This window comes from Pollicipes pollicipes, unplaced genomic scaffold (genome assembly GCF_011947565.3).
Source record: "Pollicipes pollicipes isolate AB1234 unplaced genomic scaffold, Ppol_2.1 Scaffold_4881;HRSCAF=5763_pilon_pilon_pilon, whole genome shotgun sequence".
Lineage (NCBI taxonomy): Eukaryota > Metazoa > Arthropoda > Thecostraca > Pollicipedomorpha > Pollicipedidae > Pollicipes > Pollicipes pollicipes.
The window spans coordinates 37,256,454-37,271,911 of record NW_023596576.1 but is presented as its reverse complement, the minus strand read 5'-3'; the positions used below and the strand labels follow the sequence as shown (position 1 = coordinate 37,271,911).

The following is a 15,458-nucleotide window of genomic DNA, read 5'->3' as shown; positions in this document are numbered from 1 at the left end:
GAGGTTTTGGACAGCGTAACGTAACACCAAGTGTGGTTGCAAATCATGCTTAAAATAAGCGTATTAAAACTTTAGTAATGGGATGGCGCTGACTCCTCTCATGAAGGGTCACACCCGCTATTTGTGCCGTATATTTAGCTCAGTTAGGGCCAAATGGACATTACGTTCTGGTGACGACACGCTCAGCTCAACGTAACCAGGGGGAGTGGTTTCGCACGGCGTAACCAGTGCGTTATCAGAGGGAGTGGATTGAAACTGGCGCCGAATGCGTAACGTAATTATGGATGGCCTTATAAGCCAACCTGTCGGCTGTTCAGACGCACGGCCCTGCGGTATTCTGTGCCCATAGGTGTTGACCTACTGAGACAGCCGATGCTCAGGGTCCCTCTACACTGGTCTAAGACTGTTCCTATTTGCTCTCATTTACGTAGGAGCCTACGCTGTTGTCCGGAGCTCTCTGTTCATTGGTTAAACAGTGTTACGCATTTACATGGGGTTTTGGACTCAAATAGTCATCTTGAAGATCATTAGGTGCAGTTCACGGCTCTGACATTCTGAAGCTCTAAACCTCTCTTGTTTCTGAGGTATACCCCTGCGAAAATGTGCAGACTATTTCGTGTAGACTATTTCAAGGTCACACAGGCATCCATGACGCCACAACAACGTCATAAAATCTTGCCATTCCTTTGGTCATGTGACCATCAAAGCCAAGAAAAACAGAATTGTCCAGTCGTTTACTCTGGCGTTCGCAGGCACGATCTTCAGATATAACGGGCGCCAATTGACTCCCAGTCAATGTTTTGCAAGGTAAGATGACACAATCAAGTGATGACGTATTGAGGAGAAGTGAGCTCACTTCATTATATTTGATGCTAGCTTCAGCATCTTCAACAGTGGAACAATCCCTTTAAGACACTCTCCATTGCTCGGTGGCCCCCGCATTGGTCTTAACTTTTGTCTAGTTTTTGCTTGGAGAATCTTACACTGTTGATAAAGACTCTTTGTTGACCTGCCACGGCACACTGGACCGCGCAGGTGCCGTTCACATTGGTCCTGTCTGACATGTTGATCAAGCATGGCAGTTGTTATTGCTTCCGGCCTTCCATATTGGTCTTGGCTTTTTCTCATGAGGTTGAAGGGGCCTTACTCTGTTGTCGTAAGCTCGAAAATGGCTCGAGAGTGTCAGTGCACCTGTCAACCGCGGAGTTTCGTCTGTTCGCGTATACGGGCCTCGCTAACTAATTTCATTTGCACAACGTCATCTCCGACGCCGTGGTCTATGGAAAAGATGGATTCGCAACCGAGCAGAACTAAGCTCGAGTACCAATGCGGAATCCAAATTATCCGTTGAAATGGGCGGCATAATTTGGGTGCTGGGTTCAGAATCAGAGCATACGCAACAAGTCATGACAAGTCAGTCCCCTCAACACAATCTCGTTGCATGCAGCTCATTTGGAATAAATTAAAACAAGACAGTGGAAATGTCATCATTGCGATCAGCGGCGCCTTAAACATTCCATACTCCGTGCAGCATTTGTTGCTGATATATTGTGATATGTGTCTCCCAACAACGATCATTGTAAATGGACTCCTCACACTTGAACCGATCGAAATGCGACACCGTCTTATGTTGATGCAGTCTTGAGATCAAATAATGACGAAACAATCTGGTTGCTCCACGAACAGAGCACAAGCGTGGAATCCATTTATAACCCAATAACAACTCGTATGCCCCGCTTACGTCGGGGCGACAGCCTCTTTGGTAATTCTTTGGACCGTCTCTCAAACACGCATCACATAGAGTAGCACAATCAAATAGCTATTAAGCTGAGCGCTTGCCATTACTACCAATCGTGGGTGCAGCCGCGAGGAACCGGGCGGTGGCTATTTGGTGACATGGTGTGCGTCCCAATCTGTTACTATAGTGACAATGACGATGTGGTGACAACGACTACCAAAAATCATCCCGATAACGATACAGAATAGCTCACCACAGCCAAGCAGCACTCGGAGCCCAGCCCCGCGCGTCAACAAGACTTCACTGCTTAACGGCCGGCAGAAAAAGTATCCAAGGCGTCTAAAGCAATCCTCTACGAGCCCTTCGCGCTGAAAGGGATGCGATCATTGCTGTCAATGGCCATGTCTCACCAAGTCGCTCTCCCGAATGAAAGCGCTTGAGCCATAGACTACTGGCACGGTGAAAAAAGGCACTTGCAAAGGCCACTTCGAGCGGTGCACACACGTCACGCGAGTCCACCGGGTCCACCCGGCCGCGCGGGTCAGGGGATCACCTGCTGATATCCTTAGGCTTTAGTCGGGTCTGCCTGCCCGGCCGCGCGGGTCAGAGGATCACTTGCCGATGTCCTCGGGCTTCAGTCGGGTCTGCCGCCCGGCCGCGCGGGTCAGGGGATCACCTGCTGATATCCTTCAGGCTTTAGTCGGGTCTGCCTGCCCGGCCGCGCGGGTCAGAGGATCACTTGCCGATGTCCTCGGGCTTCAGTCGGGTCTGCCGCCCGGCCGCGCGGGTCAGAGGATCACTTGCCGATGTCCTCGGGCTTCAGCTGAGTCTCACCCTCCACCAGGTAGATGCGCCAGGCCTTGTGAAGCAGGCCCGCGCCCAGCTGGCGGCGCTCTGCCGACGTCCAGCCCTTGGGCGGGCCGTAGTAATCGCCCCGCCGCACGTTGGTTAGGTTGGCCAGCCCAATGGCGTCGATCATGGCCGCCTCGCGTGTCAGCGCCTCGGCCGACAGCCGGTGCTGGAACACGCACAGCAGCACCACCCCGAAGCCGGCGCGCCATATGGCGCGGATGTGCTCCACCTTGGCGCAGGCGGCGGCGCCCGGCGCGCCGGTCGCCTCCACCAGGTGGCTGTATGGCCGTCTCTGTTGCCCCTTACCCACGTAGAACACGGCGCCGACGAAGGTGGCGAACGGCAGAGGCCCGCCCGACCCGCCGCGCGCCGTGACGCGTGGGTCCAGCAGCAGATAGTTGAAGCAGGAGCGGCGCGCGGCAGCGGTGCCGGCGCCGGCCGCCGTTCGGCCTCCCAGCGCCGCCGCCATGCTCTCCTCCAGCGCTGCCAGCCGACCCAGTTGCGCAGGCGCCGCACGGAGACAGGCGTCCAGCTGCGGCGTGAAGCGGGCGGCGTGCTCCTCCAGCTGCGCCAGCCGGCGCCGGTAGAGCGACACCGTGTCGGCCGTTACTGGGCCCGGCGAGTAGCCCAGCTCGCGCAGTCGGCGCGCTAGCTCGGCGGCCGGCGGTGCGCTCGAGCCGCCGTCGGCTGTGAAGTACTCCTCGTCTGACGACACGAAGTCAGACCAGCGTGACTGGCAGTCAGACGCCATGCTGGCCACGTCGGGCTCGCAGGTGGCGTTAAGGCTCCCATCACCCGTGGCGTCACCGCTCCGCTCATAGACGGTGCTCAGGTTGTTCAGGCCATGGCAGCGGGGCGCCGTGTCGCCCCCGGCTGTTGGCTCCTCCTCTGAGTCCCCGGACCTGGCGGCGAGGGTCCCGTCCGGGGAGAGGTCCGTGTCGGAGGCCGACGTCACGGACGAGCGGTCGGCGTATGACAGGCAGCTGTCAGCCAGCCACACCTCATCTAGCACCCCATCTGATGACAGTGTTAGCTGTGAAATGTTTTCCAGCAGACTGAATGGCTCTTCTTCAGTTTCACTGACCACGCTGTCTATGTCTCCATTCTCACATCCTGATTGGAAAAACATGGCTCCTGCAGCAGCAGGCCTCCTTCTGGCTTACTGTCTGCTCCCTGAAATTGGAGACGGAATAGTGTTACAGATGAAAATTTATCAATAATAAAACACTGAAAATTTTGTGTCAATCCATACCTGAAACTTATCAAGGTACAGTTTACTTGATACACATATACTCACTCACCATCAATTATGAAAAGCTACTTCCTGCACTTCACTATTCTATAGTGATGCTAAGAATTTCACACCTAATTGTTTAGATTTGACAAGTAGAGGGAAACCTAGCACATCTTGATAGCCTGGCTTAGGCCTTTTCCACAGACAGATATCAGGCCCAGCCTTCAAAAATGACAGATTTGGACAAAATCTAATTCGCGCAGGTCCAGGGTTAGAATTGACAATTTGATGCAAACTTTGGAAATTTAGGGACAAGAGTTTCTCATTCAAGATCACTGACACTATTTAAATTGCAGCTCATAGTTCCTGGCTGAAGCTGTGAAGTGCATCATCAAAAATCACAATTGCTAGCCTACACACAATTCTGTAAATAGCACTATACACAGTATGAGAATTGAGAACAAAGATGAAGTCAGGGATGTTTGGGAATGAAGATGGTTTTGGCAGCTGATAGCATCAACATTTTAAGGGATTCTTTACATAAGGGTCACAGAGATCTGGACACAGTAGCTCAACCTGAAGAGCACTACCAATAAAACTTTTTCTAACACTATTCACTTCATGGCACATTGCCTTCGGGTAAGAGGGCTTTTACATACAATCACAATTTTCATCTAGTCCCAGACATAGTGCTTGTTTGGTAAACCAATCTTTTGAATAACACTGACTAACAAACGTTCAGGTCACTTCCGTCATTTCTCACCTACTAACTGGTATTGCCGTCCTAAGCAACGCCCTAGAACAGGTCGTCCCCGTGTACTAAGCCTTTCGTTACGAACGCCATATTCATCTGCTTTACTGAGTAAACCACTTTTTTGCGCAGTTGTTGTAACAAACGCGTCAAATATGCAAGCAATACGGCTTTGTTTTTTGAACATTTTTCTTCTTCTTTATTTATTCAGAACGGTTGGCGATAAATGCCACAGAACGTCAAATGATCTATGCCACGTGAGGAGACGGGAGGAGGGACGCAGAGAACATTTGCCCCCCCCCCCTCGGGCTCCGAGGGCCCCACGAGCTACTCAGGACCCACGATTGGGGGCCCGAAAGGCTGGTCGGGGGGTCATATTCAGGGGCCTTGGCCAGGCGCGGCCAGAGCTCTTACGAGGGAGCGGAGGGGGATGAGGGCGCAGGCTTGACAAAGGGCCCTGTGATAGTCAAAGACCCCTTTGAAAATAGCCGGCTTAGGCACAGTTGTTAATGAGAGCATCCTTTTCTCTGCTATAGTTTTTAAATCCTCTGTTTTATCTGGAAGTTATCTGGAATACTGGAATAGAAGCCTGGAGCTACCGAGAGATAAATGTTGAATGAATGTTATAGTTAATAAACTGAAGGAACATACATTGAACGATTGCATGAAACAAATCGTCGGTGTTTCCACTCTGAAATGCTTCAGTGGACTCCTTCTAAACCGACAGAACTCAGAACATTCGTCAAAATTTTTATCTAGGTTTTACAGACATGCAGGGGACTCCGTGAACGAAAAATGTAGATCAAAATGGGTCAACAGTGTGTATTAATATGGCCAAGCCATGTTTTTCCGGAAATGGCAAACATTTAGTCAGAATCAGTAATTGATACCAATCATGTAACGTAGTTCTGAACATGAGCACTTACAATTCTAAGTAACAAAAGCCTCAACACCAAGCGTTGCAGTCTCCCGAGACCGCACATCGTTTGCCAGGCATATAACATAAGTCGTGGCCGGGGCCGACGAAAATGATCATGCATCTGAAAGATGGTATTTTTGAACACTCTTAGACATGACGTACAAAAAGGAGGTAGTCCAGGGCTTATATGTCAATAGCGCAATTTTTAGATCGATGAATTGAACGGACTGACTTTTACAGCACCACTTTGTGGTGCTGCAAACCTACCTATCCACCAGCTACCACCAGACTCCAGCACCACTTTGTGATGCTGGAACCTGGTGGCATAACGGAAAGGTAATGACAGAATATCTATGGTTAGGGTTGCATAAAAGATACGCCTAGTGTAACCTTCGAACGGAGCGAATTAATTTTCTAGGACATTCGAAAGCATTGTTCAACGACGGTCGCTCTCGTGCGCACGCTGCCTGCGTCAGGTATTTCTTGTAGTGGCCGACGCCATCCGATTTTACGAAAACTGCAGCCCAGGCCATCGCTGCCCCTGTTCCCGAGATTTCGGGCGCGCGGGCACAATTTGCTTTATGTAATTCCTTTCACTTATTGCGCCTGTCAAAAAATAAACTCTCAGGCAAACGTGAGCCGACCTTATTTGCTGTCGAATTCATTTCGACCCAATCTTTTCAAGACGAATGAGATCCCTTTTTTCGTGCAAGGGGACCCCTTGAGTAAAACACTGGGGGGGGGGGGGGGGAGCGCACATTGTGTCCGGTCAATGGCTGGAGGGCCATTCCTTTACAGCACCGGGTGTCTTCCGGCTGTCATTCTGGCAATGCGAGGCGAGATCCTCTGGTCGATCTGGGGGCCATTAGAGCCATACATCATACCACATTGGTCCCCACCCTTATGCGGAAGGCCTTTTGACCCACGCAGTTGGCCCTGGATCGACGCAGGAGCCCCTATTAATGCTACAGCATCCCGGATCGTCGCAAGTGATCCAATAACTGGCACATAGACTCCATTCCGGCTTCACGGACCCATGCTGGAATTGGGTCGGAGGCCCAACGTCCGGTACTGGGGGTCCTAGCTGGCACAGAATCCTTCCATTGTCTCACTGAGAACACTCATCACAAGTCCTCATGTTTCCCTGCATTGTCAGAAGGCCCCGGCCAACGCAAGAGGCCCTCTATCACTCGGAGCTCCGTCTCCGTCCCTGTTGAGCAAAGGTCTCCCCTGAGCAACTCGAGACCCCTTGTTGACACAGAACACCCTGTTATGTCCTGGGCCTCTGACCGATACATGGGCCCCGCATTATTGCAGGGACCCCGGCCATAGGCGTAGGAACGTTTCAAAAAGTGTTGAGGGCGGAGGGGGGTACACACTCAGGGCGTACTTCAGGAACTTTTTCTGGAATTCTGGACAGCAAGCCCAATGCCCGGGGGGGGGGGGCGTACAGATGGAGGTTGGTATCCCAGTCGGGTCTGCCGCCCGGCCGCGCGGGTCAGAGGATCACTTGCCGATGTCCTCGGGCTTCAGTCGGGTCTGCCGCCCGGCCGCGCGGGTCAGAGGATCACTTGCCGATGTCCTCGGGCTTCAGTCGGGTCTGCCGCCCGGCCGCGCGGATCAGAGGATCACTTGCCGATGTCCTCGGGCTTCAGTCGGGTCTGCCGCCCGGCCGCGCGGATCAGAGGATCACTTGCCGATGTCCTCGGGCTTCAGTCGGGTCTGCCGCCCGGCCGCGCGGATCAGAGGATCACTTGCCGATGTCCTCGGGCTTCAGTCGGGTCTGCCGCCCGGCCGCGCGGATCAGAGGATCACTTGCCGATGTCCTCGGGCTTCAGTCGGGTCTGCCGCCCGGCCGCGCGGATCAGAGGATCACTTGCCGATGTCCTCGGGCTTCAGCTGAGTCTCACCCTCCACCAGGTAGATGCGCCAGGCCTTGTGAAGCAGGCCCGCGCCCAGCTGGCGGCGCTCTGCCGACGTCCAGCCCTTGGGCGGGCCGTAGTAATCGCCCCGCCGCACGTTGGTTAGGTTGGCCAGCCCAATGGCGTCGATCATGGCCGCCTCGCGTGTCAGCGCCTCGGCCGACAGCCGGTGCTGGAACACGCACAGCAGCACCACCCCGAAGCCGGCGCGCCATATGGCGCGGATGTGCTCCACCTTGGCGCAGGCGGCGGCGCCCGGCGCGCCGGTCGCCTCCACCAGGTGGCTGTATGGCCGTCTCTGTTGCCCCTTACCCACGTAGAACACGGCGCCGACGAAGGTGGCGAACGGCAGAGGCCCGCCCGACCCGCCGCGCGCCGTGACGCGTGGGTCCAACAGCAGATAGTTGAAGCAGGAGCGGCGCGCGGCAGCGGTTGCCGGCGCCGGCCGCCGTTCGGCCTCCCAGCGCCGCCGCCATGCTCTCCTCCAGCGCTGCCAGCCGACCCAGTTGCGCAGGCGCCGCACGGAGACAGGCGTCCAGCTGCGGCGTGAAGCGGGCGGCGTGCTCCTCCAGCTGCGCCAGCCGGCGCCGGTAGAGCGACACCGTGTCGGCCGTTACTGGGCCCGGCGAGTAGCCCAGCTCGCGCAGTCGGCGCGCTAGCTCGGCGGCCGGCGGTGCGCTCGAGCCGCCGTCGGCTGTGAAGTACTCCTCGTCTGACGACACGAAGTCAGACCAGCGTGACTGGCAGTCAGACGCCACGCTGGCCACGTCGGGCTCGCAGGTGGCGTTAAGGCTCCCATCACCCGTGGCGTCACCGCTCCGCTCATAGACGGTGCTCAGGTTGTTCAGGCCATGGCAGCAGGGCGCCGTGTCGCCCCCGGCTGTTGGCTCCTCCTCTGAGTCCCCGGACCTGGCGGCGAGGGTCCCGTCCGGGGAGAGGTCCGTGTCGGAGGCCGACGTCACGGACGAGCGGTCGGCATATGACAGGCAGCTGTCAGCCAGCCACGCCTCATCTAGCACCCCATCTGATGACAGTGTTAGCTGTGAAATGTTTTCCAGCAGACTGAATGGCTCTTCTTCAGTTTCACTGACCACGCTGTCTATGTCTCCATTCTCACATCCTGATTGGAAAAACATGGCTCCTGCAGCAGCAGGCCTCCTGCTGGCTTACTGTCTGCTCCCTGAAATTGGAGACGGAATAGTGTTACAGATGAAAATTTATCAATAATAAAACACTGAAAATTTTGTGTCAATCCATACCTGAAACTTATCAAGGTACAGTTTACTTGATACACATATACTCACTCACCATCAATTATGAAAAGCTACTTCCTGCACTTCACTATTCTATAGTGATGCTAAGAATTTCACACCTAATTGTTTAGATTTGACAAGTAGAGAGAAACCTAGCACATCTTGATAGCCTGGCTTAGGCCTTTTTCACAGACAGATATCAGGCCCAGCCTTCAAAAATGACAGATTTGGACAGAATCTAATTTGCACAGGTCCAGGGTTAGAATTGACAATTTGATGCAAATTTTGGAAATTTAGGGACAAGAGTTTCTCATTCAAGATCACTGACACTATTTAAATTGCAGCTCATAGTTCCTGGCTGAAGCTGTGAAGTGCATCATCAAAAATCACAATTGCTAGCCTACGCACAATTCTGTAAATAGCACTATACACAGTATGAGAATTGAGAACAAAGATGAAGTCAGGGATGTTTGGGAATGAAGATGGTTTTGGCAGCTGATAGCATCAACATTTTAAGGGATTCTTTACATAAGGGTCACAGAGATCTGGACACAGTAGCTCAACCTGAAGAGTACTACCAATAAAACTTTTTCTTAACACTATTCACTTCATGGCACATTGCCTTCAGGTAAGAGGGCTTTTACATACAATCACAATTTTCATCTAGTCCCAGACATAGTGCTTGTGTGGTAAACCAATCTTTTGAATAACACTGACTAACAAACGTTCAAGGTCACTTCCGTCATTTCTCACCTATTAACTGGTATTGCCGTCCTAAGCAAGGCCCTAGAACAGGTCGTCCCCGCTGTACTAAGCCTTTCGTTACGAACGCCACATTCATCTGCTTTACCGAGTAAACCACTTTTTTGCGCAGTTGTTGTAACAAACGCGTCAAATATGCAAGCAATACGGCTTTGTTTTTTGAACATTTTTCTTCTTCTTTATTTATTCAGAACGGTTGGCGATAAATGCCACAGAACGTCAAATGATCTATGCCACGTGAGGAGACGGGAGGAGGGACGCAGAGAACATTTGCCCCCCCCCCTCGGGCTCCGAGGGCCCCACGAGCTACTCAGGACCTACGATTAGGGGCCCGAAAGGCTGGTCGGGGGGTCATATTCAGGGGCCTTGGCCAGGCGCGGCCAGAGCTCTTACGAGGGAGCGGAGGGGGATGAGGGCGCAGGCTTGACAAAGGGCCCTGTGATAGTCAAAGACCCCCTTTGAAAATAGCCGGCTTAGGCACAGTTGTTAATGAGAGCATCCTTTTCTCTGCTATAGTTTTTAAATCCTCTGTTTTATCTGGAAGTTATCTGGAATACTGGAATAGAAGCCTGGAGCTACCGAGAGATAAATGTTGAATGAATGTTATAGTTAATAAACTGAAGGAACATACATTAAACGATTGCATGAAACAAATCGTCGGTGTTTCCACTTTGAAATGCTTCAGTGGACTCCTTCTAAACCGACAGAACTCAGAACATTCGTCAAAATTTTTATCTAGGTTTTACAGACATGCAGGGGACTCCGTGAACGAAAAATGTAGATCAAAATGGGTCAACAGTGTGTATTAACATGGCCAAGCCATGTTTTTCCGGAAATGGCAAACATTTAGTCAGAATCAGTAATTGATACCAATCATGTAACGTAGTTCTGAACATGAGCACTTACAATTCTAAGTAACAAAAGCCTCAACACCAAGCGTTGCAGTCTCCCGAGACCGCACATCGTTTGCCAGGCATATAACATAAGTCGTGGCCGGGGCCGACGAAAATGATCATGCATCTGAAAGATGGTATCTTTGAACACTCTTAGACATGACATCGTACAAAAAGGAGGTAGTCCAGGGCTTATATGTCAATAGCGCAATTTTTAGATTGATGAATTGAACGGACTGACTTTTACAGCACCACTTTGTGGTGCTGCAAACCTACCTATCCACCAGCTACCACCAGACTCCAGCACCACTTTGTGATGCTGGAACCTGGTGGCATAACGGAAAGGTAATGACAGAATATCTATGGTTAGGGCTGCATAAAAGATACGCCTAGTGTAACCTTCGAACGGAGCGAATTAATTTTCTAGGACATTCGAAAGCATTGTTCAACGACGGTCGCTCTCGTGCGCACGCTGCCTGCGTCAGGTATTTCTTGTAGTGGCCAACGCCATCCGATTTTACGAAAACTGCAGCCCAGGCCATCGCTGCCCCTGTTCCCGAGATTTCGGGCGCGCGGGCACAATTTGCTTTATGTAACTCCTTTCACTTATTGCGCCTGTCAAAAAATAAACTCTCAGGCAAACGTGAGCCGACCTTATTTGCTGTCGAATTCATTTCGACCCAATCTTTTCAAGACGAATGAGATCCCTTTTTTCGTGCAAGGGGACCCCTTGAGTAAAACACTGGGGGGGGGGGGGGGGAGCGCACATTGTGTCCGGTCAATGGCTGGAGGGCCATTCCGTTACAGCACCGGGTGTCTTCCGGCTGTCATTCTGGCAATGCGAGGCGAGATCCTCTGGTCGATCCGGGGGCCATTAGAGCCATACATCATACCACATTGGTCCCCACCCTTATGCGGAAGGCCTTTTGACCCACGCAGTTGGCCCTGGATCGACGCAGGAGCCCCTATTAATGCTACAGCATCCCGGATCGTCGCAAGTGATCCAATAACTGGCACATAGACTCCATTCCGGCTTCACGGACCCATGCTGGAATTGGGTCGGAGGCCCAACGTCCGGTACTGGGGGTCCTAGCTGGCACAGAATCCTTCCATTGTCTCACTGAGAACACTCATCACAAGTCCTCATGTTTCCCTGCATTGTCAGAAGGCCCCGGCCAACGCAAGAGGCCCTCTATCACTCGGAGCTCCGTCTCCGTCCCTGTTGAGCAAAGGTCTCCCCTGAGCAACTCGAGACCCCTTGTTGACACAGAACACCCTGTTATGTCCTGGGCCTCTGACCGATACATGGGCCCCGCATTATTGCAGGGACCCCGGCCATAGGCGTAGGAACGTTTCAAAAAGTGTTGAGGGCGGGGGGGGGTACACACTCAGGGCGTACTTCAGGAACTTTTTCTGGAATTCTGGACAGCAAGCCCAATGCCCGGGGGGGGGGGGGGGCGTACAGATGGAGGCTGTTATCACTCTATTCGAATGTCATGTCTGCTTTGCTAGATATGAACCTAGAGCTGTTTTTCACCGGTGCACAATCTTGCCTATTCGATTTTCTATGTCGTTCGACAAATAGGGCTTTTCAGCTTCCCGAGATTATTCGTCCATTTCAACATGGTATTTCATGGGGAGCCGGAATTCCAGCAGTGAGTAAGCATTTCGGGTCAATGAGGAGGCATCCATCCCCACAGGGTAGATGACAAGATACTGCCTGAACGTAGGCTGCTGAAAATCTTGAAAGTGATTCAATGACTCACATTGCGACAAATTTTACATGCGCCTTCATTTTGCTGGCTCCTTTTCAAAAGGTCTGACTTGTCGCAGCATTTTAGGCGGAAACCATTTCGGAAGCTTGCAAGTGACAAAAACGATGTGACAAAAGCCACAAAACTGAACATTCTTCTGTAAGAACCAAGCCACAGAATAAAGGCCGTACTATCATATATTCCTTATCTGAGCCCTACTCCCGTCCGCTGTCGGCGGCTACTGCCCTGGCCCGGCTGTCTCCCACATTACTGACTTCGAACTGATTATATGGCTGCTTTTTTGCATATTTCTAGATCAGCATTACTGATAATTGTTGTGTAAAACATGTGTTGGTCACCTGTAACAGCATCTTTTTCCGAATTGCCTTTCCTTACACCACGCCACCGCAGGAAAAAAAAACTCCGGGAAGCTGCCCGCCTTGGGTATGAATTTGCCTAACGGACATTTAATTACCCACCATTCAACGTAGACGACTTAATCTGCTTTTGCATGCAAGCAGGGGGGTAGCCAGAGCCTTGCCAAGGGGGAACTCAGGGTGGACAAAAGCCCTTTTTATGGTGCCCCTCCCCCCGAACAAAAATCCCTGGAAATAGCTTACTTGTTGACAAGGGACACAGTTTTCTTCGTTCTTTTGTAATTTTTACCTTGTAACCAGCAGGAGCGGATCTAGCTGGAGTTTTTTTTTGGGGGGGGGGGGGCAACCGTTCGTTGCCAGCTGGCTGGTGTGGGATCCGAGGTTCAGTGCATGGTGCCTCTCGCGAGTATCTTGAAGGGACACCATTCAAAACAGAAAAACACCGAAATGCTTTTGAATCTTATACAGAAGTTAGAGCAAAACAGTTGAAACAGGTAAAGTTAAAACAGACGGTAAGTAGACGAAGCCTTTATAAAGTTCTGGAAATGTTGTGGGGGGCCAAAACATACTTTCAGTGGTTTTGGGGTCATGGTCCCGTGACCTCTCCCCTCTCCAGGATCCGCCTATGGTAACCAGAACAGAAACCAGAAGCTACCGTGAGATCAATTCTGTTTACATTTTGAAGTCAATAGACTACAGAAAGCAGGCGTTGAGCGACCGCACGAACTAAATACTGGGCGCCCTTATACAATGGCTTAGTGGGCTCTTTCTAAAGCGATGGAATTCAGAAACTTTGTCAGATTTTGACTTGGGATTTTGCAAAAATTAAGGGGATCGCAAAGGTAGATTGTAGATCGATATGTTTGGTCGAAACTTGAAGATGAAAACTTGATTGTAGATCGAGCGGTCAACAATGTGTATTAACATGACCAAGCCGTGTTTGTCTGGAACTGTTCAACATTCGGTCAAAATCGATTAGTGACGCCATTTATGTAACGTGGTTTTTTATCATGCGTGCTCGCAGGCCTTGGCAACAAAAACCTCGACACGAGACGGTGCAGTCTCCACAATCCGCGGATCACTAGCTCGGCGGCTAAGTTCTCGCCGAGGTCCACCAGTGTACGCAAATGATGACACTTCTAAGATAATTACATTTAAACACCTAAATCTATTAGTGATACAAGTTATGCGACGAAATTTTAAGCATGCACTCAAACGTCAGTGACAAAAACCTATACGCCCGGGCGTTGCACTCCCCATAGGCTGCGCAGCGTCGACTCAGTAGCTAATATTGATGTGTGCCGAGACGGCCCACACGAGTCGAGTCAAGGCGAATTGTTGTATCGTTGACCATATTTGATGGGATTTGATTTTTGGTGAGATATCTCACCGTGGGTTCTCGGGTGAGAGCTTGCTTTCCCCGGCCTAATTTGCATGGGAACTAGTGTATTAGATGTTCACGTGCGGTTTGTCTGAGAATCAGGAAAATTATGGGGGCCAACGAAATCAGTCCAAATGGCTTCCACCAATGTAAATCTCAGTGGGCAATAACGCATTAGGTGAACATTGATTTCACATAACTGTACCTCAGCAGCCAAAATTGCCGATAGAAAACAAGGCCCATATTTAGATTCAGCATGTCAAGCCGAGTCGTTCGATTTGCAACACGAGCATATTCGGTGAAATTTCACTTTTGGTGACGTGTCTCACCGCCGGTTCTTGGATAAAAACCTGCTTTCTCCGGTCTTATTTGCAAAGAAATGGATGTTCCACATGGCTAGCGAAAGTGTATGTGAGAATGATTCGCCCGCATCGGCCGCCGTGAGCCCAGCGTGGGCAGAGCTTTGGCTTGTCTGGAAAATTTACTTTACGCAATTTTGCCAAGTTTCTGGGACTTTTTCGAGAAATGCCATAACACTATTGACTCAAGTGGACAAAGCAGATCATTTTAAATATGTGACTTCTTGATTTGGTTAAGTAATAACTGATGGCGTGTGGATTTTGTGGACCTAGCTACAGAAGCTAAAATTCTGTATTCCCGCGCATTGGAGTGTATAGATGCGTTCAGTTCATACGGGCCGTTGACATATCACATTTTGAGCGTTTTTGAAGGGCCGCTTGTATGCGCCGACCGTGGTCTGAGGGTGGGCTGACCGTGGACTGTCTTGACACACATCTTTGCTATGTCTGTTGTCGCGGTGCCCTAAACTCTCTAGCAAACTCTCCCAGTTCTATCGGATTGGAAAGAGTTCACTGGATCATTGTGAAATGATGAGCATCGACGGTTCATTTCATGCCGTCCTCTAAAGTAGTTTTTTTTTAGTTTATCGAGCATACAAATCAGGCAGAATCGATCTCACGCTTCCTTCTGGCATCTATTTCGGTGTGGAGTGGAGGATTTATTCAGCAATGAATTCCGATTACTCTAAAAACATGGCATTTGATCACTTATGACACGTAACATCAATCATGGCGTTTATTTTGCAATGACGTGTGACCTTCAACGTCAAAAGCAGGGTCAAAGGACGGGAAAATCCATAACCCATCCAAAGGATGCCAAAGTCCATATCACCAACAAGCCACCGACTGATTTCAAATTTGCGAGCGTCAAAATATTTACAAACTCGAGAACTAGCGTCCGCCAGAAACTCCTGACATCTCAAGGCCACCCTTCAAGATGAAACTCAAGTTCAAATAACGGGGAACTCCATATCAGCAAAATATTACCGGCCGATGTCAGGCTTTCAGGCATCAGAATATTCACAAGTGCAAGTAGCGTCCGACAAAAAATCTGAACTCTCAAGGTCACCTTAGAACGCTCAATTTAGGCTCAAAGGGCGAGGAACTCCACATCACAACAATACCGGCCGGTTTTAAGCTCGCAAGCACCAGAATATTCACCAAAGAAGAGATTAGCATCCGGCAAAAAGTTCTCATCTCTCGAGGTAGCCGTTCAAGGTGGAACGAAGGCTCAAACGACGGGGAACTCAGCCGATTTAGTCA

At 50.9% G+C, this 15,458-nt stretch overlaps 2 protein-coding genes across 2 annotated transcripts; both read right to left on the bottom strand.

Annotated features, from left to right (window-relative positions):
• Positions 1-1,545: 1,545 nt before the first annotated feature.
• LOC119100334 (ankyrin repeat and LEM domain-containing protein 1) lies at positions 1,546-4,663 on the bottom strand. Its single transcript, XM_037223437.1, has 3 exons — positions 4,588-4,663; positions 3,060-3,763; positions 1,546-3,014 (listed from the first exon to the last, which is right to left on the bottom strand). Exons 2-3 carry the CDS (start codon positions 3,717-3,719, stop codon positions 2,535-2,537), a joined length of 1,140 nt encoding a protein of 379 aa, XP_037079332.1. The 5' UTR covers positions 3,720-3,763; positions 4,588-4,663; the 3' UTR covers positions 1,546-2,534.
• A 2,295-nt stretch (positions 4,664-6,958) lies between these two features.
• LOC119100333 (ankyrin repeat and LEM domain-containing protein 1) lies at positions 6,959-9,499 on the bottom strand. The gene is made up of 3 exons (XM_037223435.1): positions 9,423-9,499; positions 7,893-8,596; positions 6,959-7,846 (listed from the first exon to the last, which is right to left on the bottom strand). Exons 2-3 carry the CDS (start codon positions 8,550-8,552, stop codon positions 7,367-7,369), a joined length of 1,140 nt encoding a protein of 379 aa, XP_037079330.1. The 5' UTR covers positions 8,553-8,596; positions 9,423-9,499; the 3' UTR covers positions 6,959-7,366.
• Positions 9,500-15,458: the final 5,959 nt, after the last annotated feature.